Genomic DNA, 27,780 nt, shown 5'->3' with positions numbered 1-27,780 from the left:
ACTCTCTGTCTCTTTCTTTCTTTGCCACATTTGTCACACAAAGTCACAAAAACAAGGACAGTTGAAGGTCAGTGTAGGACTGCAAGGACTAATGACTTGACAGATGCTTTTGATTGATGCTGCGAGCCAGGGAAACCATCTCAATCCAAGCTGTAGCTGCACTTGTGACTGCGGTACGTCTGGAGTCGATATTGAAGAGGCTTGAGGCAACTTAATGTCAGCAGTGGTATTGTTATACTCACTCACACCCCAAAGCATGAATCAATCTCTTCACATCATAGATTCAAGCTGGGTTTACTGATAATAGTTCAACTATTTTATTTCAATTAAGTCAGTGCATGTTTGGGAAAAAAATCCTATCTTGGGAGTCATAAAAAATAAGGTAAACAAAGCTAAACATCTCTTTGATTAGAATCTTTTTAACAACAACTTCTTATTTCTGAAACACAGAGATTAAAAAAAAATATGTCTGTGTGATCACAGTGGGGAACACAACTGAGTGTAAGTGGACATTGAAGTCCTTTCAGATTCTGGTGACAGCCTTGTAACTAAAAAGTTAAATTTCATTAAGAGATGCACACATACTGGTTGCTCATTAATTGAGGGGCTGGAAAGACTGTGCTCTGCGTGGTTCTATGTGGTTCTGTAAACTTCAAAACCTTCAGTCTTCAGTCACACTGCAAATGAAGCTGGAAATTATTTTTGACTACATCCAAACTAGTGTGGATGAAAATATACTAAGATTGAAATCCATACTATCTTTTTCAGATTGTTATTCAAAAAGTTCTGAACAACACAACATTCATTTTCTTGCATACAGAAACTTAGTTGGTCTAGCTTCACTAATGCTTTAACCTCGCTTGTGTTTTTACATCTAAAAACAAAATTCTATTTTTCCTTTGGAACATATTTTTCCTTTCGTCAGCTAATATAGTTTACAAACCCAACCTGATAACCCAAGTAATACAGGCAAACCCCTGCAGATTTACTCTGAGAAGCTCTGAGGCTCTCAAATGAACATATATACAGGTCAATGACAAAACCTGTTTTTCATGATCAGTGTTCAGTTTTCAATTGAAATAAAAGATCAGTGCAGATTCATGTCATCAACTCTCTTATTGTCCAACTAGTTGTAGGGTCCACTCCGCAATAGTGTTTGGATTTGACTGAATTATATCTAATTCATTTCAATCCTTTCACATCTAAACCAGATATGTTTAGGCAATTTCAGGTATCATTACTTATACAGGTTTAATCTCTGCTATCTAGATAAAGTAGTATCTGCTTTGTGCAACATTTTATACGTTGTTCTCTGCTTCTACCAAAAGAGATAAGAAAAAATGAAACTTTTAGAAGATTTGTAATAAAAAAAAATTGTAAAAGTAAATTGTTTTTTAGAAAACCAACACAACCAAAATGGTAAAAAAAAAAGAAAAAATAAGAAGCAATATCGCACACTATATCACACAAGCCAAAAGTCTCCATGTCTGCAGTCACTGCATGCACAGTGTGAGAGAGAATGAATAAAAAGAGGGGCAATGTATCAAACTGTTTAAAACAGAGGTGTGTGCAGAGTAGCAGGCGTCTATCTGTCTTGCACTGTGGGGGAGGGGATAAAGGATCAATCGGAGGTGACAGAGCATGTGGCATTTGACTCCCTGACAACCTGCCCCCTCACTCTGAGGGCCTGGCTCACACACACCCTACAGTACGTTCCTGTCAACATCTATCAAGGTGAGCCAGAAAGAATGACTTGACTTTGTTTTATGACATAATGTGTTGGGGGTCCTCACATAAGACTATGTGTCAAGTTTGGCCGTGAATGTGTGTATGGGGTGTATATGTGTGTGTACGCTCCATCAGCCAGCTTTCCTCCTGGCCACCATATGCAGAGCTCGGAGGCCAAGCTGGGTCCATCTGTCGGGTTAATGCCCAGCCTCAGCCCCAAGCAGCTGGCCCCTACAAGCCTCATTATTCTAGCAGGAACCACGCAGGAACACACAACCCCACACATATATCATATATACACACACACACACTCAACGCACATTGAATTATGCAGTGGACGACAGACACACTTGATGGAGCCAAGGACTATCACAAAATGACAAAGTTGCTATAGCCTGGAAAGGTGTTTCTGAAACTCATTTTGGCCGTGTGAGCAGGTGTCAGATAAATCCATCTACATGAATCCATTATTCTCTGTGGTCAGCATGGAGTTAGGCAAGGCAGTCATCAATAAAAAAAGCCAAGGAATAAAACAGTGAGAAATTGAATATGGATAATGTTAGTAGTTATTGAGAGGTGACAGTCGTAACACTGGCCCTTGTCTGGAACAGCAGGAGAGCCAAAGAGAATTAAAAGTGTTAATGTACGTGCATCACATAGAGCTAAGGGGGATTGTTCCTGATTATTACCCAATAAGTTTTAAGTTTGCTCTTGGAACTAAACAGAGGGCGTGACTGTCCTCCACAGGTCAACAGAAACACCCGAAAAAAAACGTTCTTCAAGGCCAAATTATAAATCTCTTGTTGCAGCTGTGAGTGTATGTGTGAGCTGCATAGGTTCCCAAAGTTAGTGAGTGATTTATTGTCCAGTGTTTGGTTTGTTCTGTGTGCTTATGTCACAAATTCATTACACTGCAAATGGTTGGATTTTCACACCAAGATATTTCTGTTTGATGCACACTGAAAAAAACCTGATGATTGACGGATTACGGCGATCATGCATGTTACGTAGTGACAAAGCTGAATAAAACTTGTTTATGTTCATACACTGTAAAACATTTTTATCGGCACAGCTGGGTGTGATTGAAAAATAAAAAAAACTGGCACAAAGCCAGGATTAAGCTGAATACTTTCCAGGAAAACATAAACTGTGAACTTGAGGCATTTTTCCGGGACAAAAACAGGCAGAAACGTAACCTGTCCATATAGAAAATTTCTTTGAAGGTATCAGCGAAAAGGAGAAGAATTCCTGTATTTTGAGTTGCAGTATTTTTCCATGAGAACAGTTTTCTCCATGTTAAAGATGGTAGCGTCCAGCTCACTTGACAAGATCTGTTTGTTTTTCAACTGTATGGGTCATCATCAGGCGACATTTCCTTGGTTAGTAGTAGCAGTAGATGTAATGCTTTTATACCCACACTTGCATAATTTGTGCATATATTTTGGACAGGAGTTCACTCTTGACAAGAACCATGTCTAAAATGCCCTGCTCTTCAAATTCAGAGGACACTTGGAAGTTAGGATAGGCATTAGGATCATTTCTGAGGCTATATTATCGGTTTTCATCTGTCATGACAGGCTTCTTGATGCCTCCAAAGACAACTGTGGTGTTATTAACAAGGCTCTTGGACACAATATAAATCAGACTTTACTCCCCAAATAGCATACATCCGTGACCTTAGAAAGAGTGTTCATCATAGTACAGACAAACCCTCTTGACTCAGCTGGCACATGCATGATGTAAGTTTCAGAGAAAAGAACACAGAAATTTTGAAACTCTTACCTTGGACAGGCCTCCTACATCCAGGTAGAAACAGATGACGAAAACATTCCAGGCTACCCAGAGTGCGGCCCATACCGTGTACTTCAAGACAAACATACAGCAAATTAGCTCAGGGGAAACTACTGTACGGTACAGAAAATAACAGCTACTTCATAAATTGAAAGCTTAACGAATAAGCTCTTAAACAAAGTAAAGCCAGAGGCCAGTGTACATGGATTACATGGAAACCCCACACTAATGTATAAATATGAAAAACTCCCTTTTACAAAGATTCCAGTAAGTTCAGCAGGTCTGTTTGAGCCCTGCGGGTGCTGCGGGTTTTTAAACTGCTGAGGCTGAATAAAGTTCATGACTCAATCGTTTAGAAAATTGTACAGTCAGACAGCCAACTGCTGACAGACAGAGTGGTACTGGGTGGTATTCACTGACAGAGTCATCAGAGTGAAGGTTGTGAAATCTTCTGACTTACATTGACATGTGTGTTTAAAATGTCAGAGGAAGAGCGGAGGGCAAAGCAGCAGCTCCATAAAAACATACATGTTGAATCATGAAACCCTTCAGCTTGCACTCTCCCATTTTCCACTTGACACGAGACAATAGCTTTAACTTCACCTCCTTCCTCTCTTCTATTCAACTCCTGCTTCCTCTGTTTTTTTCATCTTATCCTGTGTGGCTTCCTTTATGATTCTTTATCTCCCTAGTCTCTCTTTATTTACTGTTTTTTTCCTTCGCTCCAATTTCATTCTCGCCCCCACAACCTGCCTTGAACATTGCCATCTGCACATTCTTACAATGCTGCTCAAAATAGGCTTTTAATGTCTCAGATAAATGTTATGGTGTCAAATAAAAACTGAGATGCTTAAAAGCATATTTCTAAAGTTCCATGTGCACAGCAGGCAGCACATGCTTTTCTTTCTGCTGCAAAGAATGACCTTCTCTGTCCAGAAACTTCAAGCCAAGTATAAATCTGATGAGCTCCTTAAGCCCCTCCAAGACCCCACCCCCTTTAATTAGCTCTAATTACCATGGGATTAGAGTGATTTAAGGGTGTCGCACAATGAACAAAAGAGTGCAGCACAGTTTTCAATTAGAGAGGAAAAACAGCATGTCCGATCTGCAGTGCTGTATGCACTAATATAGAGGGCTGAGGGAGAAGCGATGTGTGACTGCCTAACGAAATCAGTTTGAGGAACAGGTTGTTTTTTCAAGAAAACGCACAGTCAAATATGATTTAAGATATGTGTACTCACCACTATAATGTAGCGTGGCCGGTACTGGATGGTGCCAAAGAGGCCGAGGATTACAATGATGATGTGGACGAAGTTAGCAAGAATCGGGGCCCATTGGTAACCGAGGAAGTCAAACACCTGTCTTTCTAAAGCAAACACCTAAAGAATAAAAAAAAAAGAAAAGAAAAAGAGGTTAAGAACATAAATTGAAACCAAGCAGCTTCTCCAGCAGCAGCGGTGAACTGCAAGGATGTTACTAGTGCTTCACAAGCAAGAACCAGGTCACTCAAAGAGCACGGTCCTGTCCTAATCGTAACAGAAGTGATTCACGTCTTCACCACAATTTAATGGGTTCTTCCTTTGGTCATTCTCCACCTAATTTCACAAAATTCTGATGGTCAGTTTTTGTATTATCCGACTCAAATGCAAGTAGCACTGAATTATACCTCCACCTTTCTCTCCACCGCTTGGCAGAGAACATATAGCAACATGTTGACACTAAAGACAGACCAATTAATGAGTCAGCCAATTATTTGCCATTGAAATAATTGGTGTTGGCTCTGATAAACAAAACATGAAAGCAGACAAAGCTGCACTGCAGGCGTCTTTTGTGTGAACATGTTAGGTAGGTGATAAACTACAATGCAGACAGCGATCAGAATAGATCTGCTTAAGCAACGCAATTACACACTGAATTACATAATTCAGACATAACAGAGTTAAATCATTAAAGTGAAGTAAATCGAAATACATTTGTTGATGTAATTAGATTGTATTTTATCTGATGCAAAAACAACAAAAAAAAAGATATGAAAATAGTATCGGACATGGGATGTGTTGCTGTCTAAATCATTGACATAAGCATTGGCCACTGAAAAACATGCATTTATCAACCACTCCTGGCATGGTCACATCAAACCTGTTATCATTCTCATATGATATAATTCTGCCATCCTGTGAAAGACGATGACGTCGACATCCATCAATCCATCCATTTTCTATACCCGCTTAATCCAATTCAGGGTCGCTGAGGGCTGGAGCCTATCCCAGCTACCATTGGGTGAAAGGCAGGGTACACCATTCATCACAAGTTTAGCGTCAACATATGAAATATTAATAGCTGAAGCAAATTCTGCTTTATGAACAAGCTCCAAGGTCCATATTAGGCAGGTAGGATAAGACAAAAATAATTTGTTCAAGAAACACAGATTAGATACCCATATGAAAAAGAGGCCTTTTCATTTTGTTTAGCCAGGACAAAGCATCTTACATTGAGTCCTGTAAGACACAAATGTCTTTTTAGTTTCACTGTCCATCTGTTTTTGGTTTGGTTGAAGCACATAATCTGGTTTAATTTATGCAACAAGGTTTGGTAAGGGTTAGTAAAACGTTCATAGTTTAGCTTACAATGAACTCTTTCATAACATGAATCTTAACATGACACTAAAAGTAATGTGCATTGCAGTCTAAAACCAATGGACCTTGACCAAATGGATTTTTGTCATTGAGGGACGTGTTAAAAACGCAGAGCGACAGTAAAAAGTGAACATTTAGATGCACTGATGAAGACAGTTGAAGATTAGTGTGCACGTCACAACTGGCGACTGATCCGATATTGAGGCACTCCATGTGTGAGTTGTGTGATTGTTTAGCTTTCAACAGTGGGAGCACCTGGAGGGGAAGACTAGAAGTTTTATAAAACAAGCAATGACAGATTTATCGATTCGACCCCTGCTGAGCTTAAGAGGAGATCACTATTTCCAATCCTCCTGCCAACGGCTACCAAGAATGAAAATGCTCTGGGAATTTTATGAGAGGTAAGGGCCTTCCTTATTAATACCACAGGAGCGGGCTTAGGTACTTAGAAAATATGTGTTCACCAACAACATGTTGACACACACACATACACACACACATGCATAAGCAGAGGTAAACACCCTGCAACGAACAGTCAAATTTCTCACTTCCCAGTGCTCACTCACCCTTTCCAATCATCTATAATGATTAGAGACAGATGTCTTTTTACATAATGGAGATTGATGTAATCTTTTATTAAGCAATACATGAATTCAGTTTCTATCTCCATTTCTTCCATCCTAGATATTTGTGAACAACATTTTGTGTACCAGCAGAAAACACAAAAAAGTCATTTGAACTTGTAACACTTCGAGTCCAAATTTGCATTGGCTCAATTAGAATTCCATTTGGAAAGAATACACGCAAAGGGTGTGAAACATTTAATTAATATTCAATGGCCAATCCAATTCCATTTCGTTCCAGTGTGAGCGCCTGTGTCTGTGTGTGTGTGTGTGTGTGTGTGTGTGTTCGCATGTGTCTCAAGAAACAAGCGTTTCGGGTGTGTGTTGACATGTCATTTACAGCCAAACGTTTGAAGATGGATGAGGAAGGGATGTCACTGCTGCTATGAAAGGAACACACCACTGAGCACATTCACACAAACACACACGCATCACTCACAGCGGAGGCTGCTCACCCTAACGTAATGGAAATGTTACCAGCAACTTGATGGGAAGTAGTGACAGGCAGGGTAGGGAGATGATCAAATGGTGAGCGATAATTAAAAATGAACCCTTCGTTACGTAAAGGGCAAAGGTAATAACTCCACAGGCGGGCGTGTGAAGCGACAAAGGATAAGGTCTGTGAGCTACGACACCGCTTTATCAATTCAATGTCAAGAAATGTCTTTGCCATGAAAAAATAACGCCGTTTACGATGAAAAACGAAAACAAGGCGAAGTGACATGAGACAAAACAAAAGGTGGATGTAGAATTTATTGAAACATCATAGGCAAATCGGTGCAAAAAAAAAGCCTGAAAGGAAACACATGAATGACATATCCTTAGATTAAAAAGAATACCCCTCCTCCCTCTCTTTTAATAAGAATACATCTCCTCCCTCTCTCCGTCTATCCCCTGGATAGAAAAAGGACTTAAGTAAATGAATTAAGTTGAAAGAGTTATACATCTTCTGGTCATGTGCAGGTCACAGTTAGAGAGAGTTCAATAAAATCTATGTAGGAGGACATCAACAAAGATGAGATGGAGCTACGGGGACGAGTTAATTGTTTTTTTGGGGGCGGTGACGAAAGGTCTGATCCCTTTAAAGTGATAACATTAGTGGAGTTTAGATCATCTAGATGAAGAGAAAATAATATTTTTTTTTTACTCAGTTTAATTCTTTATTTCTTTTCTTGCATTAGCCCTTCCTCTTGACAGAAAGTGTGAGAAAACAGAGTATGGTAATAAGATGAGCAATTAAGTTCAGCATCCAGGGACTAACCCGGGAACTTACTCCTGTTTGCACCCCATGTGGTATGCAGTATGACCACTCAGACATTGAGTCGTCCTAGCTATTCTTTCAAGACATAATGTGACATTTCAAAAACAAACTATATGAATCAGAATTCAGAATCAGAATTCGTTTTTATTGCCATTGTTAGTGAACAGTGTTCACTAACTAGGAATTTGCTGTGGCGTAAGGTGCAAACATGTAACATAGGGTATAATGATAAAAAATAAAGAATAAAAATATATGTATATAAAATGTACAAGGTGTGTACAACAATACACAGTAACCAATATACAGAGCAAAAACATATTGATGTAGTTTTAGATTATTATAGAACATTTCACCTACAAGGAGCAACGGATATGTGAAAGAGGCTAAAGATGCAAGGACAGCCTTCGCTGAGTCCAACAGCCTCTGGAAATAAGTCAGCTATCCTTGTAGTGATGCAAACCAAGCTCTGACTCAGGCTACAAAGAGACTGAATGATGTGTAGCAAAGGGCCTTTTACACCATACCCCCAAAGCACCCCCCCCCAAACTGTGAGCTTTCTCTAACTCTATAAAATACACGAAGACTGGTTGTGTAAAAGACATCCTCTATTAAAGAGCTGGGGAAGGAGCAAACATGACAAAATGAATTAGCATCATGTTAGTATCATGTTGTGGACGATGAGGCTTAAAACTTATAATGTCTCCTTTAAACAGCTTTTATTCTATTTGGTAAAAGAAATGTAAATAGCATTTTTACCTGGGTTTACTTGGTTAAATTTCAACATTACAGTGACAAAAAGCCTGGAAGTGTGGAGACATTACTTGTACTTTCTCAGCAAAATAGCATAAAAAAGTATATTGTCTCATCTATCCAATGCACACACCTCAAATCCCATGCTGTATTCAGTAAATACATCTATTCCTTCCTCTGAAATATTTCCCCCAATCATTGAGTTAAAGATATGTATAGGTATGAGAAATGTGAGCATGTGTGGCCATAAATGTGTGTTCTCTCCACTGAGATGCTGCAGTAAGCCTATCACGTACGCTGCTAACTCAATAATCCACCAAGATGACAACAATCAATCAAAGATAGAAAGGCCTCTGCCCACCCAGACACACATGCAGGCGCACACCATCACCCACATGGCACAATTAGCCCACAACTCATAGGAAGAGAGTTACTGGAGAGTGGGGCGGAATTTGATCAAAAGATACCAATGCTCTTCCAGGAATAGTGAGCTGGCTACATAACGGCCCGTAAAAGCTTCCAACTGACCTCCGGCAAGCACAAATGACTCCCTCTAGAGTGACGGAATCTCTTAGTGTGTGTTGTGTAGTGTAGTGTATATGTGGACAAGTATGCTGCCACAAATATGACTCCTCCCACCATAAATACTGAGCAATTAAGGGACAAGTATGGCAGCAGGATGCAACAAGCCCTGTTTGCCCCTTACTTTTGCACATCCTTCATTCTCTCTCCACTCACTCTCGATGGTTTTTTTCTTAATTTTCTTTCTTATGGCTCTCCAAAACCATCATCTGCTTTGCGCTTCAGTCTTATGATCCAAGAATAGGATGACAAAGCTCCATTCAGCTTCTTCTGATGTTAGCTGGTGTATATACTCAGGTGTGTATGAAAAAACAAGCAGGGCATTAAAGAATAAACACGTGGACACTTTTTATATGAAAATATCAAAGGTTAATAATTTTCCAAAATGAAGTCCCAAAACATTTCACCACCTTCTTGAACACCATAAGGCAAAAGAGAATGAGCCGCGTGTAAGAGGGATGAGATGATCGGAGCGCATGGTTCTTGAGAAAAAAAACATTTGATCTACATCGTTTGAGAGCTAATTAAGACGTCCCATGTATGCACAAGATAAGAAGCTGAAATCCAGGAAAAATCATTTGCTTTGCCTAAGCATCCAACCTAGATTTCAGGCAGAGACCAGAAAAATGCAGCAGACTGTGTTGCCAGGAGTTTGTTATGTGCAGAGTTAGGAAGGGTTTGTGATGAGATGTTAGCGTGTGATTCTTTCCTGGAGCGAGAGAATAGAGGTGACCCTCTCATTTCCGCACCTCGTCACCTTAGCCTCCAGATATTATAAATCACATCAGTGTTTCTCTTTCTCTGTGTGTCTTCTGTGAAATGTCTGCTAGTTACACATTACTGGATGTGTCATCGGGATGTGTGCAAGTGTGTGTGTGTGTGTGTGTGTGTGTGTGTGTGTGTGTGTGTCAATTCTATTTGACTTTAGGCTGCATGAGTCAGTATCAACTAAGTTAAGGTCTTTAACTTTGATGAGTCAAGCAAAATAGGACAAAGATGAGTAGCAGGACATGTAAAGGATGAATTGAAAACAACTGGACCTCCTTCTTTGGCTTTCTATAGCTTCACTAAAGGGTTTTAATTGCTTTTCCTTATATAAAACATACTGTATTAGCCAGTAAGGCAATTTTTTTTTGCAAAATCCAAATGATCACTTCTGGTCATGCCTGTCTTGCCGGTATGTTGCTGCCTGCCGGTAGATACTTGGTTGGGAGGGGGTTAACAAGAAGACATACAATCTAAAAAACAACTTTAAACTGCACAAGCTATGAGTGTTTTCTCAGGCTTTCTTTTTTGCATCCTTTGTTTCTTTTTGTAAAATACTTCTAATTTTGGCAAATTTATCCGAAAAGGAACACTTCTGATGCAAAGATGAGAATCTTCGTACATATAGGCTTTTTAGATCCATCCATCCAATTTCTAAGCCCGCTTAATCTAATTCAGGGTTGCGGGAGGCTGGAGTCCATCCTAGCCGCCAGAGGGCGAGATGAAAGGAACACCTTGGACAGACCGCAAGCCCGTCACAGGGTCAACTCAGAGACAAACGAGACAAACAAACATGCACACGCCTTCTTAAGGTTGATTTTGAATCACCAGTTACCCTTACATGCGTGCTTTTGGACAGTGGGAGGAAGCTGGTGTACCTGGAGAGAACCCACGCATGCACAGGGAAAAGAGGCAAACCCCAGACAGAAAGGGCCCAGCCAGAGTTTAAACCAGAAACCTTCTTGCTGTGAGGCGACCACCATACAGCCCTACAGCCTTTTTCACACACTGGAAAATGTCCAGAGAATTAGATTTAGATTACAATTTAGATGTTATGGATCTCTGTAGACATATGCAAAGGTGACAATTGATCTAGGTGGAAGGGGCAACATCAAAATTTTGTAGGGGACATTTTAAGACTTTAAAAGAAAAACTCCCAGAAATTTAAACATTTCAGTACATGTGACACATATGCAAAGTAAGGTTGTTTTAGAGCATTGTTAAAAACCATTTGTCACAAAGAAGAAGAGCGAAGAGAACAGCAGTCTCAAAAGGGCCTTTTTTTTTTTTTTTTACCAATCTCTGCTTGGGTTCAAATAAAGAGGAAGAGACAGTCAGCATGGTTACATGCACAGTTGAGTCAAACTTCACGGTGATTTTGTCTGATGAGGCTGCAGGTATAAAATGCAAGTTGACAACAACAGGCTGCTTTTCAGCCACAATCTCTGACACGTTAAGCTTTATGAAAAAAAACACGTGAGTGAGGGCAGCTTAATTGGGCATTTCGCTGTTTTGATGTACACTCATGCTTTAATGCTTTAACAAAAAGATGGAACTATGGAGCAGGTAAAGCACGTCTAAGCCTATTTGAGTCTGAGTGCACACATGCAGGGGTAAATCAAGCTACATCTGCATTATCTCAGTGTGTTAGCCCAGTTTTCAGAAGCTAGAGTCCATATGATTTTTGTTGGACAAACGTGTTTACATGTATTTCAAAAGTCCAGTCATTTGTGTTTTTCTTATGTGATGTAAATGTGTACAGTAATAGATACAACCAGTAACAGTAGCTAAATGGCGAGCAAGCCTCAGCTTTTTTGTCCCACGCTTTGCTCTGGCTTGTCTGTACTCTGTGAGTACAGAAAGTAAAGCATTTCGTAAAAAACTTTCTACAATCCTAGTTTTTCACCTCGAGCCAGGGTAAAGTTATTATACCCTGGTGAATGCCTGGTTCTCGTGAAACTGTAACTAATGGTGCCAATCTCAGTTTGTGTGTGATGGGATGTGTGTGGGGCTTTTATAGGGCACACGGGGAGTTGGATAGATATACAGCCCTTGGTGTTGCTTGGTAGTGCTTGCCCAAGCAGTGCTGACACAAGGATTAAGAGGCGGGGTGCTTTAAAAGCCACTTTCTTCTTCTTCGCTGAAATATGGTCTTCAAAGGGAAACACACATCAGCTATAGTCCCCTTAAAGTACCTCTTGCAGTGAATGGTGATGCTAAACAGACACTGAAAGAAGAGCTGGCTGTTTTTTTGCTGGCCGGTGAAGTTACCATCCAAAGCAAATTAATAAAACAGCTCTTTATTTAAGAGAAAATATGTTCAACTTCCATTGTTCTTAATGCTTAAAGCAAACTAATCTGTCACTGCTTTCTGCACACAAAAAAAACAAGAACGCTACCACAAGAACAAGAACTTAAAAAACTTTAATTTATGGTCTGTCTTGTGTTGTAAAGTTATCTTGGTTACAGCTGCTTTAAAAGCTTGAAAAATCCTCCGTAGTCAGTTATGATTTTCAGCACAGTTGATTGTAGATGATTGCACCTTTAGTTCATTTGAGTCTAATAAGTCTAGTTGAATGGAGCTCCCTTTTCTCAGTGTTAGTCTCATAATTGTTTGCATCGATGGGTAGGTGAACGTCCACTAAGGTCCACGTGTTGTGGTTTTAATTTTCGCGAAAATGCGAAACCACGAGCTAATGTCCATGTACCCTCCAATTTGTTGCTTCTGTGCCACACTTTGTTACAAGTATATGCAAAAAATAAGCAACAAACAAGAAATTAGGTAGAAATGAAAAAGAGGCTATGCAGAGAGGTCTTTTTCTACCCCTTGCTTTGCAGTTTTTATTTAAGGTAGACTAATCCACCGATTCTGGTTACAGTTTGCATACAGAGCATCTTAACTCGGACCCTCGGCCCCTACACAAGATAGAACAACAGCCAAGCTAGAGTGGGTGAAAGTTAACAACCACTCATTGTACACAGCAGTAAATCAGAGAAATAAAACATAATGACCAATTCTTTCACAGCAGTTATACAGCACAAATAACAGGACCAAACCTCTGCATACTCCTACACAGTCCTATGGGAAACTGCTGCAACAAAAGGTTTTACACGGAAATTGCTATTCTTCTGAGTGAGCTCGAATATGTGTGCACCACACATGCAAACAGAAAAGGAGAGCAGAGAAGAGGTAGGAGACAGAATTTCGACTCATTGCCACCTTTCTCTATTTCTCAGACCTGCACTAGTTGACGGGTAGACACTATTTACGCATTTCGCAAAATAAGAAACAAAAAGTTAAATATAGGCAGATGGCTCTGCACATGTGGGGAAACGAACCATCATACACTTGTAACGTATCATAAGAGACCACTGTCCGGACACACTTTTCTGGGAGTTTATAGTGGGGATGCACACGGCAAAAAGACAGCTGGCTCAATGGCCGCAGACTGACTGACCAGCTGGAAAACACAGAAAACGCTTCCAAATGGACTATACCAACGGATTCAGAATGAAATCGTTTTTTTCCTTTTTTTTTAATTTCTACAAAGTTAAGAAAAGAGAGCCAAATGAATCTCTCCCATTCAAAGAGACAACTGGAATCCAGAATGGTCTGTGAAACTGCATCACAGTTTTTACATTTGATGGAAAAACGTGTAACAATACTTCTTTTGGCCTTCAAGACTACATTGAAGTAACAATAGCAGGTCTATTCTGAGAGTGAAAATTGTGAAGAAAATAACATTAAAAGTCTGCTCTAAATATGTTCAAATTTAGTGTGTTATTGATGTTTTGATAAATGGTTAAATTTCACCTGTAAGCTGTCATTTTTATCCTGCCTCCCTGATTCTCAAGTCAAATGTTTTCCCAATGTTGTGAATATTGAAAGTTAAAAGAAAAAAGCTCACGAGTCACGATTGTGGTCACATGCAACATGGGCTGCACAGTGGATTCTATACAACAATTTCATCCATAATTACAGTTGTCATCACAAAAGTATGAATAAATTTTAAAAAACAGTTTATATAAACCGCTCTATATATAGCCAGGATGTCAACTTGGAACTTGGATACCTTCATTTTTCGACAAATCCCTCTTTATAGTACAACCAGGAATCCAGACTTTTGTATGCTTTCAGGCTTTGAATTAGCATATATATGAATTTTGCCAGTGTAGAAATGAGGAAAGCTCAATTTCTGGTTAATGTCCATGGCGCACGCATTCTTTGGAAGGTCTTGGGTCTTGTTGGTTGAGACCAACAAGCTTTAATTTAAGATGATACTCCTTTGCTCTACTCCAAATCACACACAAATAGTGTGTTTAATGTTTTTGACACTCAAGACCAAACAAGACTAACAAAACTCGAGAGAATCCTCTGCCTAACACATTTATCCAGCAAGTGCTACTCCTTGCAGGAACTTTGTTGCTCTTTGTATACATTAATATGTTTGGGGCTGAAAAAAACCTTTGACTGACCAAAGAGGATATGCAGACATCTACAGTTTCCCCTCAAATCACTCTAAATACAATGGGTTATGGAAGATAGGACATTTTTTGCTAGAAATTCTAAAAAAGTGAATAGATTGAACACATCAGGTACCAGTGAGAAAACATCCAGACTGCACTGATGATGCTCTGAGATGTGAGCACTCTGAATTGGTCGGGCCAAATATGCCAACAGCCTTTCAGCAGTGTGAACTGAAATGTATCCTTTGCCACATTGAGGGACTGCCTATTTAACTGATGCACCTCCCAGCAATTGACAAGCAACAGTGTATTTGGTGTTAGTTTGGATACACACAGTTATTATAAGCACTGTTCACAATTTGTTAGGCAGTGTCTGAATAAGGCAGTGTTTGTGTTAAATCCCATTAACAGCTCTCCTGTCAACAATGTGAGCAATGAGCCGGTTCCAGTGGTTTACTGAGCTATGTGATTGCTGGAAGATGAGGTTTTGCAAAACACTAGCTGCACTTTGACCTTTGATTATTGCAAACAGAGAAATGTGCCTGTGGATTTGAATACAGTCTGAGGTGCGGTCAAACCATGAATCATGAATGGTCAATGGATATGCAGGTGCACATGGATTCCAATGCCAGCTGGGATCTGACGCACTTCGAGTCATTCTTTCAGGAAAACAAAAGTCACATTTGGGCTCCACAGCCATTCTATGGCTTCAAGTAATATTTTGACAGTTGGCTACAATGTCAAACCTGGCTACATCTACCTGGGTCTGACTGCTTCATTTTCCCAATTTTCTGGACAAAATGGGCCTGGCAGCATCTAAAGAATTTTGCAAAAACTTCAACAAGATGATGAATTAAGGTTTCAAACAGTATGGTTACATGTCTGACTTCAGTCAACATTTACATTTCTTCGACATTTATCTGCAAAAGTGGCAACGTTTACGTGTTTGAAAGATGCTTTACTGGAGGTAGTACCTCTCATGCTTGGGATTCGAACCCCAGTCACCCAAATGAAAGGTGGCAATTGCTCACTTTGTGATGGAAAATGGGGGACAGCAGCAGGTTCCGTTACATCCCAACACATTTAAACAAAAGCATATCAGCTAACATTAAAAAAAATGGAAATCCACAAATAAAGAAGCAGAAATGAACACACGCACAGATTTTTCCCAGGAGCGACAAAAAGAAAAAAGCAGGACAAGAACCATTAAAACCCAAACACTGCAACAATGGAGAGGATGGAGGCTAAACGACAAAACGAGAGCAGCTCAAATCAGCCAATCCCCCCCCCCCCCCCCCCCCCCCCCCCGTCCCAGATTAAACAAAGAGCTGTGAAGGTTTCACCCCAATTAAGAAGTAGGCAATTTAGCTGCAACAGAAAAAATATTCTCATCAAGACTATGCTGGCAAGAACAGCAAACAGCTGTCAGCAGTTTGCATCATTCTGCTCTACTCTCCATAATTAAGTCACTAATGTTGCTCTTTTCATCATAATGCCATCACTCTTAATCTTTTATCCACCATAGAGGAAGTTGTGCTGAGTGCATTCCAGCTGTCCGACCATTTGATCACCTCAACACGTTTAGATCAAAAACAAGTGCGCTGCTTGTAAGACAAGAACTGTGCTCTAAAATTTGTTTGAGGAGAATATGCATCGCATCCTTTCAGCTGAGTGTGATCTGTCAAGATATTCATCCCAGCTGTGGAGCTCCCGAAGCAATTTATTCATTGCCACACTATAACAAATGACACCACTGGAACCATTGAAATGGAAAGAGAGAAATGGGCTTGCAAATAGTTCTAGTTTTATCTCCATTATGGTTTAATATGGCAATGTCACTGATGTGGAACACACGGAGTCACGCTAACACGAGCCTGTGCCTGGATGGGAACATGCACTGGCTCACATTTGCCAGCCCAAGGTTTTCACTATAACCACAATATTAATGATGTGTTAAATTGAAGACACTGAAATGGTGAACAGTTGTAAAAGGGGCCTTTTGGGAAACACACATATTATCATAAACCGACATGCATGTCAAAACAGTTGGGAAGGTTGAAAGAAAAAAGGAAGCAAGATCTTGCATGAAAGCTTACATGGTGGCATTAATCTGTTAAATGAGTGATCTCAGATAAAGTTGCTGAAAAAAATATTTCTAATGCAGTTGATGCCACATAAATGTAAGTATTGGTATTCTTAGTTTCTTAGTCAGTTGACAGTTGCCCTGAGCGCATGATGTAGCCCAATGTTTGTTGCTATCTAACCCCAAGAGTTCCCCTACCAGCACTTGTCTCACTTCCAAGCATGCCAGCTCACATTTGCATCATGCATTCCCAAGTCTCCTCCTGACAAGATATTTTTTTTCTTTTACCTGCAGGTTTTTTTTCAGCATCTTCTTGTGTATGTTAACATCACTCTGGTAACAAAGCACCAGAAAGAGGGGCATGGAAAATAAATGGAAAAGAGGGGTAAAAGGAAGTGAAACATGGAGATCTCAGGTCTCCAGAGTCCTGTTCATAATTAGTCCAGAATGAGAGCATCAGCCACCACCCAACCCCCACTTTCTCTCCCCACTTCCACCCACCTTTCTATCCTACCTCATCCAAATCTCCAGTGAGTCTTAGAAATCAAATGGCAATCAATAATTCAAACATATTCCAACCTGCAATTTCAGCAGGGGGAGAAAATGAGGAAGAGGGTGGGTGGAAGGGTGGACTAAAACAAAATGGGAAGAAGGGGACACCGTACAGTTTTTTTGTATTTGCACATTCATTACACGTTCATGTGTTGGCCCCCCATGCCCTGAATACCTGAATATCCAAGTTACAATGAGCACACAGGTGAGATAATGAAAAACAGGAGCTCCAAAAGTAGGAGATGTGAGTGTGAATTTATTAAAGAGTCACCTTGCCCTGTGGCTCAAAGTAAGCTGTTTAATCATCTTCTTTTGATGGGGCATCTAAGGCCAGACATGACCTGTCAGAATCTGCTCTTCCGTGGATGAGGGTCGTTCAGGCGAAGCAATCAACGCAGCCTGGACTGAGAACAGAATCAGCAGCGAACACCAGGGGTCCATTTGACAGCTGAAGCAAAGCACTGGCTAATTATGGTAACCTGCATGACCTTCAAAAAAAAAAAAAAGAAAAAAGAATAGGAACCTGGAGACAGTGTAAGACGAGGTCATTTCTGAGATCATCAAAGCTTTCTTAGCCAACAATAATCACAAACTCCTGTCTTCTGCCCTCCATACCACCTCAGGATATATAATAAACAGGCCACCATCTCAAGCCTCATGTTTAAGGGTTTGGGAGACTAATATTCCATCTTATATATTTTCCCAAAAAAGAGAGATACACAGACACAAGGTCAAAGCAAAAATGTCTTATTTTTCAGTTTGCTGGTTTCAGTAGTAGTTTGATTTTACCAGCTGACTTAATTCCATTGAGCTTGTTTGTTTAGGCATAAAAGGCTGCAATGAATAGATGGTTCATACCTGGAACACTTTTTTTGTAGGTGATACTGCCTTCCAACAGTGACTCTCCAGACACACACCATTTGGCAAGTTAGGTTGGCTTTTAATCACTGTTAACATAAAATTGTCCCAACAGCAATTTAAAGTGAATTAATCTTAATAGGTACTCATAAGTTGTGGCCAAATTTCTATCCATTATGATGCCCTTGAAGGTGTCAGCATGCTTGCCATCATGTCTGTATAAACTGCTGCAACAGTGCCTCGGGACGTGGAGTAAAATACTCCAATCTACAGCTTTACTTCTGGTTTTATCTTTCTAGGAAATGAAGGCCAAGCGATGCCATTAATAATGGAGTTTTGATACTCCACATAAAATTGGTTTATCTAGAAAGTTATTTTTGACTTCTGACTTTGATTTGTTGTTAATTTCTATTGAGATAAAAAGGCTTCATATGGGGAAACTTGGCTTTATAGCCTCATAGTGTTCATCAGAGCCCGCTATGTAACAGTTATCGATTAATGATTATCAAACAATTATGAGTTGCCTTTGGCTTAAGCCTGATTTGTACTTCAGCAAAAAAAATAAACGATAAACGCTTGCGTGGTTGTGAGAATTTAAATCTGTGTAATCATGTGCCTGCAGTACTCAGCAAACAATCCTAGGCAGTCACAGAGGAAGCATTTTGGAGGTACAGCTAAATAAGATATCCAGCCCTTTGAATTTGTTTAATCTGGATGTAGAAAACTCAGAGTGGAATAACTGATGCTTAATCTCTGGGAGACCCATAACATTCCTGTGTGGGATTTTATTGACTCACAGAGCTGCACACCCCAGAGGCTTCACTAGCCAGGAAAAATATATACACTCGTGTCCTTTTCATTTTACATTTGAAATAAGCCAACTCTTGTGAGATGAACTTCAATTCAATTTACAAAAATGGTTCATCAAAACGGGAACATTTAATAAAAATCGTGCTGGCTCTTTGCATGAAAAATACTTTTGTGTGAAATAAAGATTACTTTGTTTACTATGGAACAGAAGCGAAGGTTCAAGCGTGAAAAAAAAACAGAGAACATGGAACACAAGAAACAAAAGGCAGGTGCCAAATGAATAAGACGAAAAAGGCAAAAATCTCTGAAACGGTTTAATTTATAATTCTTCTCCTTCGAAAATCTCCTTTTCCCTATCCTCCCTTCCTCAGCTCCTGGGTTTTCATTCCCACGGGCAAAGTGTGAGGCAGACTTCGGCTCCGGTTTCAGCCGATGGAATGACTGAGTACTTTATTGCTTTTGTCTTAAAGGCAAATTTACAGTTCAAAGTGCAACTCTAGTGTTAAAATTTGAGATTAAAAGTGGTCTGTTTCACCATCCTCTTGTCTTAAAACACGTTTTTGATCAGAGGGGTCACAGATCGACTTTTAATGTAAAAAGTTTAAAAAAAAAATTTGTTTCAACAGTACTGACCCTAACCTCATGCTTGGATAATAACAAACACCGGTTTGCAGTATAACTGATACCACAACTGAAATTTGATGAGTTTTTCACAATTTGACCAAAAGACTGAAGCATCACAGTAGCACATGTAAACTAGATGTTAGGAACTTGTGCTTTGAACAGCAGTCTTCACATGCATTTGATTAGCGCTCAACTAAAGCAAGACATTATGGTTAAACTGCATATTCAGGCAGTAATGGTGATGATAAAGTTATGTTATGAATATCATCAAGGCTTGATTAGAGTTGGTTTATTTTCTTTATTTCGAGCGGGTAAACATCATATGTTCAAACTAAATTAGGAAGTTACATATTACAATTACACACATAATATTACACATAAAAGGATGTGGAAAAGAAGAAAAAAAAAACTCAGACTTTAATTTTCTCTTTGACCACAGAATACCTCTAAGATGACAGTTAGACCCAAAATGTACTTTGGTTTACAGGAGTCATACTTAACTTGTCAAGGACAGATCACATCCTCGAAACACTGGGTGGCAATTTCTTTACAGTATTTCCAGCCCACCACACTGACTTTCTGATTTTCCTTCAATCAATGACAACAAAATAGTAGTTGCTCATTTTAACCCCAGTGCAATGAGTACTTTGGTAGACCATATTGGAAAATATGGAAACTAGTCTTAGCTATTTACAATCACTGCAGAGCTTTGAAATCGAGAAAACAGCATATGGCAACACAGGAAGTGTCGCCAAGCGATTGTGAGGTCTGACTTTTTCTGGATGAACAATTTTGTGATGCAAATGTATTACTCTTTTGAACGCATATTGTTTTGAGAAGCAAAACGCTTTATTTTTTAAACCCCAGCCAACTAGCCGGACTACCTTTGTCAACGCTAAATGTCAAAAGAGGCGAACTATCCCTTTAACACACTACATTTTTGCTTCATGAAAGTTTTAGCTTTGCACAAAGCAAGAGGCCATATGGCACACAGTTACACTACACACACACACATACAGAAACACAAACATATATATATATATATACAGTATATAATCAGAACTCTTCAAAAATTACATACTAGTACTGCTTCAATGAAATCCACTCTTCCCAGACAAGCTTAAAAAGCACAACACAAATTATCATTGGTATTCAGAGAACACTTCTACCTTATGGGGAGTCCACCTCTGCATAGTACACCTTTGTCAAACACAGACAGACACCTAACTCTGCTTCCACTTGGATTATTACAATAGGTATACTATCTTAGTCTGCCACATAAGTGCAAGCCAATGCAAGAAGTAAGAAAAAAAATGTGTTTTTGCCCACAGTGATATGAATCATATGATGAACAAGCTTTATGAAAACTTAAGAGCGGGCCCAGAGAGGCAAAGACAAAGAACAAAAGGAAGAGATAAAAGAGCTGTGACCATCCACTCTATTCCTGCTGGCCTATCTCTTCCATCAACCTGGCAGTGCCAAGGAAACACGGTTCATTATCATTGATCACACCACACTCCAGGTTCACGCATGCGGTCTGAGGAAGTTGCACACCCCCTCCACAAAACACCTACCAAACAAGTTTCCCTGAACAGATGTCTGCAGCATCTGTGACTAGTAAAATTGAAATACTGTAGCTCTTGCCAAGAGCAGCTTTGATATTTATCTAGTCACCATGTTATGATGTATCACCTCCACTGAGAAGTGGCGAGGAACAACAGAATTATACAGTAGCAGTAGCACACACACAGCACTTTGTTCCAGCTGTAGTAATTACTCTTAATAACAGCTGTGTGATGCATTAACATCAAAGCTATGGACCAAGACCTGTAGCACGTGCGCCTCTGAGAGCGCGAGGACATGTAGATTGGTAAGGGGGGAAAAACAGCATGTTGATATACGTCAAGCATCTCCAGGCTCATGAATATGCAGAAGGGAATTTGCATGTTTGTGCTTTCATAAAGCAAATGAGTTTGTAGAGAAAACAGACATGATGTGATGCCTGCCAAGGGACAGCGCTGCGCTTCTGTGCTAAAACTTTCTTGAAAGCTCTTTGGTTGAACTGGGTCTTCTTCAATGAATTATTTACAAAATATTGTCCACCTATATTATGAGGAGGATAAAGAAAAAGTAGGCAGTAGTCAGAGATAACTCGCAATTACTTTGCAATTATTTACATAATCCTCTTGCACTCTGTCCTTTAAATACATTTAATACTTAATACCAGATTTTCTCACTACACCGAAGCTTTAACATCTTTCTTCACTTGTGAGCGCTTTGGATGAAAACATCTGTTAAATTACTAAAAACATACAATTCAAGTCTTGGTTTTTAAGGGTGAAGATGAGATAAGACTCCGAAGTGCACCTTGTGTCTCGGCTGTGGGTCACGTCATTGGAAGCACTTTGCCCTGTATGGGCACAAATCAAAGCCAAAAAATGTAGATTAGTTATGTCTCAAATAAGCGGAAGGGTTAGAGATCACTAACCAGCCCTATAAGATGAAGACCCAAACAAAAGCCGCCGCCTCAAAGAGAATAACCGAGGGAGGTCTTTGAGTTTCTGTCCATTGGACAGTGCTGTAATTATTCTTTTATGACAGCATTCTTTGGCCACGTTTCTTGGGCCATTTCCATTGGCTCGGTTTCTTCTCCAGAACTAGAAACATCTATGTTTTCAATCATGTGAGTTAAATTGTTGTTATATAACAAGTAACTTGCAAATTACCATCTTCCTTATGTGGACAAACACCTAAAAGAATGGCAAAACCCCCCGGAAGTAAGCAACATTTTCCAATGCAATACTTCAAACTACACATAAAACAATACTTGAAGGGACCACGATTACTGCAACAACATGGGCACCTTTTTCTTCTCGCCTATGACCACGCAAAACTCCTTTAGGCTCCTTTTTGTTAAGCTCATGTTATCAGAGCCCCACTTGTTCCCTTTACACAAAAGCTGTAATCTTTACCCAGCATCAAATCTACTAACCTATAACTCACAGAACAGAATGCGCAGCTGTGACTGTGGGTGTGTCGCAGAGTGCGAAGGGGTGCCTGAAATAGTGCATGTGTGTCTATGAGGTTACATCCATCTGTGCAACCAGCAATGCATTTTCAGGGTCAGCAATGGGCACATTAGCCTTGCTCAGCGTGATTATGTGTGCAGGTGTGTGCGTCTGTCTGCCCTTTCAAGAAAAACCGCCATGACCACTGAAGAGACCCCCCTCATCTCTCAGCTTCTGTTCATGGAGCCACACTAACCATCGGCGCCATTAAGGACAACGTCCTTGTCATGGCCAGTTGCTGACATTCACAAAACTTCTGTATTTGACCAATGAAAAGGCTCCCACTCCAGGGTCAGCTCTAGGTCAACACCTCAAACGTCCGACCCGTTGAGACAAAAAAAAAATGAGCTTCCCTGCGTCTCCGAGTACAAACAAATCATTACGCAGACAGGGCTTCCAGCCAGCGCTTGCTACTCTCTGGGGCTGATCAAGGTTCTGACAACCATCCAGCCCTACTGTCTGCAATAGTTAGGCTGTAAAGGGATGAGGCAACAGAGGTATTTCGATCAATACAGGCTCATTATCTGTTGCCTTCTGTCCCAGAGAGATGAGTCCCACCGCTCGGGCCGTTGATGAGGAGAGCGCACCACAATTCAATTAGGGAATGGCCGAGATGCCAAAGGAGGTTTGATCAAAGCACTCTGTCTGGCTAATTAGCACACACAGCGGTTCACAAGGGCTATTTTTACATCTGAGGAGGAGAGGGTGTTGTTTTGTTAATGGTAGTTTTATCCTGTAATGGACTGGGAATAACCTGGCTCATTGTCAATGCATAGGTTTAAGCCAGGAGAGAGCTGGGTTCCCTTCGGCGGCTCTACACACGCGCACATGTATATTTATGGCGACATGAACACACATACACACAGATGACCCTACGAAAGGTCACACAAGGTTAAATGCAACCTCTCTTTGCAGGTTAAACTCATCAGCGGGGAGGTGTGTGCGCTTGTAAGTGTGTGTGTGGCTCCAGACAGGAAGTGTCAGGTCATCAGGGGAAAGTGCCGGGGGAAAATGAAGCTGTTTGCAGAAGTCTCCGGGGACTTTTTAGGCAACCGGCTGACAGCTTTATAAACCTCATAACAAACGGTCGACCCCTTCCTCTCTAATGAGGCAGAAAGGTCTGAAGCCTGCAAAAGAAAAAAACAGGTGTGTGGCTCAAGTGGGTTCATAGCCCTCTGTATTCAAAATAGCGAGTGTTTGTGTTTCACCAGAGTGACACAAAATTTTAGCAGCACATCATGGTGGCCAAATCCATTCAGACACAAGTGTGCTTTCGGTCATGCACTTCACCATCCGATGCATTTGTCAGGTCAAATAGGTCCATACGTCTAACACCTGGTTCAGGATACTGGATCAGGTGAAGACGTCCTCTTACATCATGTGACATTGCAACTAGCCCCGAACTACTCAAAATACTGTTAAATTTGTGAAATTTTCAAAGGTTTTGTCTACTGAGCTGACATGTATAATTTTGAACTGATCTAATCTTATCTTAAACAGAATTGGGTTGAAAAATGTGATCTACACAAAATCATGAGATTTTTTGCAACTAACCAATAATTTTCTACCTAAACGGAGAATACGCCCCCAAAATCCCCACAAGTTTTCATTTTCTAGCTAACATATTTGTATTCCATATAGTACAGATATAGCTCTATCAGATCCAGATGTGGTTTGGTCGAATCAACACCATTTTGTCAAGGCCAGATTTTTACGAATAGAATTTGTTGTTTAACTTAAAGAATTGATTTATCTTTAGGTTTGGTGAGCACAAGTGTGACTAAGCCTAAAAAGCACCCAGTTAAACTCAATGCAAATGTGTATGTGTGAATTAAAACCACTGGGAATTTTGACATTTTTAGCTGTGATATTCATTCATGAACATTTATGTAGCAGAAACTATTCACTTGATGTTGCATGTGTAAGGTGTTGTTGATATTCAAAACACATTTAAACTATTTCTTTAGCTTATCCTTTGCAAAATTTTGTTAGTAATTCTAAAAAGAATAAACCAACGGAGCATGGACAGACCAAGCTGAAAGATAAACCCAGTAGGGACAAACAAACTCTCTTGATCGATCTTAAAATCTAAGGGGAAGGGCAATGAAAGGCCATCCAAGTCACTTTCAACTACTGTTGAAATCCATTTAAATGCCAGCGAAGAACTGATACGAATGCTTGTTTTATATTTCTTTCGATCTCAAAGGTTGCATTGCTCCCTTAATTGTAAAAAGTGACATTTACTTGAGGGATTATGGTGTGGGCAAGCTCAGTTTTAATACCATCATAAATAACGCTGTCACAGTCTGTCAAGTAAGCTTTACTCGAGGATAGTGGAAAAGGCAAGCTGCCCTGTGAGAGAGTGGAAAGCATCATCTCAGACTGCATGGTTACCATCTGTAAAATGTCACAGGCGACACGTCACGGATCAGAACTAGAAGTGCTCCGTGAACCCGTGAACCTGAGGGGAGTTTAGTTTTCACTGGACCAGCATGCCCTGCGATACAGCTGGTTTAAGTTCTTGATAAAGAAATATCTCCAAGCTTAAAACATAGAATTAAATCATGTTTGAGCAGATGTCTTAGAGGTCTCAAATCAACTGTGCCGCAGGTGCGACAGGAATTTGGACACAGACTGATGACTGGAGAAAGACTGAAGCTGTCTGTTGATAGCTTCAGCTCATGCTCCGTATGGGAACACAATACTCAGAGGAGAAGATCCACAAATTTCCAGATGCACGTCTATCCAGCATCTCACCGTTACCGCCCAATACTGTCTGTCAGTGTGCACAGCTTCAGGCTGCTGGCTTTGAGTTGAGGTTCTCTGTTTTAGCAGACCAGCATATTTCTATGGAAGTAGTGAACTTCAAACAACACTGCTTCGTTCTTTCTAAAACAAAATCCTAAAATCCAGGATTAGAATTTCTATTCATACAGGAATTCAGAAAGAAGAGGGGGTGTAAAATGAGAATTTGAAAACGTGCTTTTTGAGTAAACTTGCAGGATGTAGGCTATACTGATACTTCTTTTCTATCAAGCTGCCAGCGTTTGATTTATATTGATTTGTAAAGTATTCCAAAACCCCTTCGCTTTCACAGCAGCATTATCCGAGTTGAAACTTTTAAAACAAAAACGGATCAACTCACCAACTGTAAAGTGCAAATAAAGATGAGTGTGCATCGTCCGCTGCAGCAGCCCATTGTGTCAGCAGTGAAAACACGGCGACTCTAAAGGACTTTGAATCGAGTCAGGAGAGCTTTCGATGTGCCTTTCCAGACTCAGTCCTGATCCAAGCACCGGCTTCGTCCCATTGTCCTGCTGTTTGTCAGTCTGTCGTCTCCTCAGTGAGCCTCCAAAACAGCTACTCGGGTCCTTCGCTGCTCTGGATGTGTTTGTTTACCTCCGCTCTAACCAACCGGTCGCACTTGAGGTGACTGGCTGGGAGGATGGGTGCAATCCGGTGTGTAAAAAGGAGGAGGAGGGGGAGGAGTAGTGGGAGGGAGGTGGTCGCGGTGGTCGCGGTGTGGTGGGAGGGTTTAGGCTACTCAAGCGGAGTTGAGATGAGGCTGACTGGGGTTTCTAGAGACAGTATACGGCGTGACAGTCGAGAAAGTGCTTTTTGATAAGAGATGCTTCAAAGGGAGGTGATTCATTAATAACCTTGCTGTTGGAAAACCTACAAGTTACGTTTCATTTATAGGTAGGCTTAAAGATGTTGCAAGAATTTGGACACATGTCTCTGCAAAAGATGGTTCATGATTTGGTTAAAAACATTTTAAAATAAAAGTCACCATTTTATGACTTTTTTTTTAGCTGGGGCACGTATGAGAACTTGAAGAGAGACACCGAGTTAAATTGTTCAATTCTGCGTTTAAGGATGCTGCGGCCGATGGAGAAAGGGCGCCATCTGGTGGCCGTAAGATGACATACACACTGACACGTTTTTACAATACCTCACACCTTCATACTGGGGGCATTATTCTAAAATGTGAGCAAATTTCTATCTACACAATTCGTTTACGAAGGTTTTACAATGTGTGCTAATGTAGTTAAAGCTAATGATTCATATAAGTCCCTATAATAAGGGAAACGCCTATAAAATAGGCATTTAATCTTATTCAGGCAATTATCTAGTTAAATAGCCATGTTTGGGGTTTTTTTTTGTTTCTTTTTTAGCGTTACTCAATTTTACTACGAGTTTCCTCAAAGAAAACTTCCAATTTAAGCTTCTCGACATGATTTAAAATGGAAAAGACGTTAAAAGCAAGCCTCCCATCCTCCTCCTCCTCCTCTTTGGGAACGCGCGGAGGCTGGTCCACCTCTCCACCTCACCAGCTTGATAAATCTTTTAAGCCTCGGCGGACTGAGTGGGGGAACACTTCACATCTCATTTCATCACACACTCCTCCGTTCTTTTTCTGTTTTAAAGTGCCGCTTCTCTTCCACCTCCGCCGTCCCATACGCCGCCCTACCCACCTGAGGAGCTCCTCCCCCATCGCCCAAAATAACCGCTGGGTTTTAACGGAAAGCTGGCACGCGCTGGACATTTTTATAATGAAAAAAAAAAAAAAAAGAAGACACATGAATAAACAAAATAAGCCCGTCTTTCATCTGGAGAGTTAACAATCTGGAAAAAAAAAAGCATCGCGTCATGATGAATCCCATCATGAACCCTTGCATGCTCGTCGAAATGTATTGTATATACAGCAGTCATTGTTAAAAAAAAAAAAAAAAAAAAAACAGACAGGCACAGTGTTACATAATATGTGCATAGTTGCACCTTGCTGAGGATTTGACTCGCATTTTTCCCCATACTGCGGATCTGTAACTGTTTACATTCAGATATTGGATCAACATGTTTTAGTTCAGCCTTTTAAGTGGATCCTCTTACTGGCAAAAGGATTCCAGCTCGTGACTCATTTACTTGAAGCATCTCCATAGATAAGAGTTTACTTTATCCGCTGACGTGTAGGCGTATCTGTCTATAATGCAGCATTTTATGACAAAAATCGTTTTTTTTTACAAAATGTTATATTTTTTAGAAAGCCATTCATCTTAGCTGCCTGTCTGTGAATGATGTGGATTGGAACAAAGCCTCGCTATCCACTCGACTGAATAAAAACTGCATTTGATTGCATGCTGTTTGTCGTGTTTAAACTTGACACGTTAAACTAGGATAGACA

At 40.3% G+C, this 27,780-nt stretch overlaps 1 protein-coding gene across 3 annotated transcripts in view; it reads right to left on the bottom strand.

Moving 5' to 3' along the window:
* The window catches only part of nkain4 (sodium/potassium transporting ATPase interacting 4), a 49,222-nt gene extending 23,096 nt beyond the window's left edge, over positions 1–26,126 (bottom strand). For all 3 annotated transcript variants that reach the window (XM_075474689.1, XM_075474691.1, XM_075474690.1), the window contains exons 1-3: positions 25,744–26,126; positions 4,761–4,898; positions 3,511–3,591 (exon numbers count right to left, since the gene is read on the bottom strand). In XM_075474689.1, the coding sequence (XP_075330804.1) occupies positions 3,511–3,591; positions 4,761–4,898; positions 25,744–25,797 (273 nt within the window). In that variant the 5' untranslated portion in view covers positions 25,798–26,126. The remainder of the gene's footprint in view (positions 1–3,510; positions 3,592–4,760; positions 4,899–25,743) is intronic.
* Positions 26,127–27,780: the final 1,654 nt, after the last annotated feature.

The sequence above is a fragment of the Odontesthes bonariensis genome, chromosome 10, assembly GCF_027942865.1.
Source record: "Odontesthes bonariensis isolate fOdoBon6 chromosome 10, fOdoBon6.hap1, whole genome shotgun sequence".
NCBI classification, from domain to species: domain Eukaryota; kingdom Metazoa; phylum Chordata; class Actinopteri; order Atheriniformes; family Atherinopsidae; genus Odontesthes; species Odontesthes bonariensis.
This window is presented reverse-complemented; position numbering and strand designations above follow the sequence as displayed.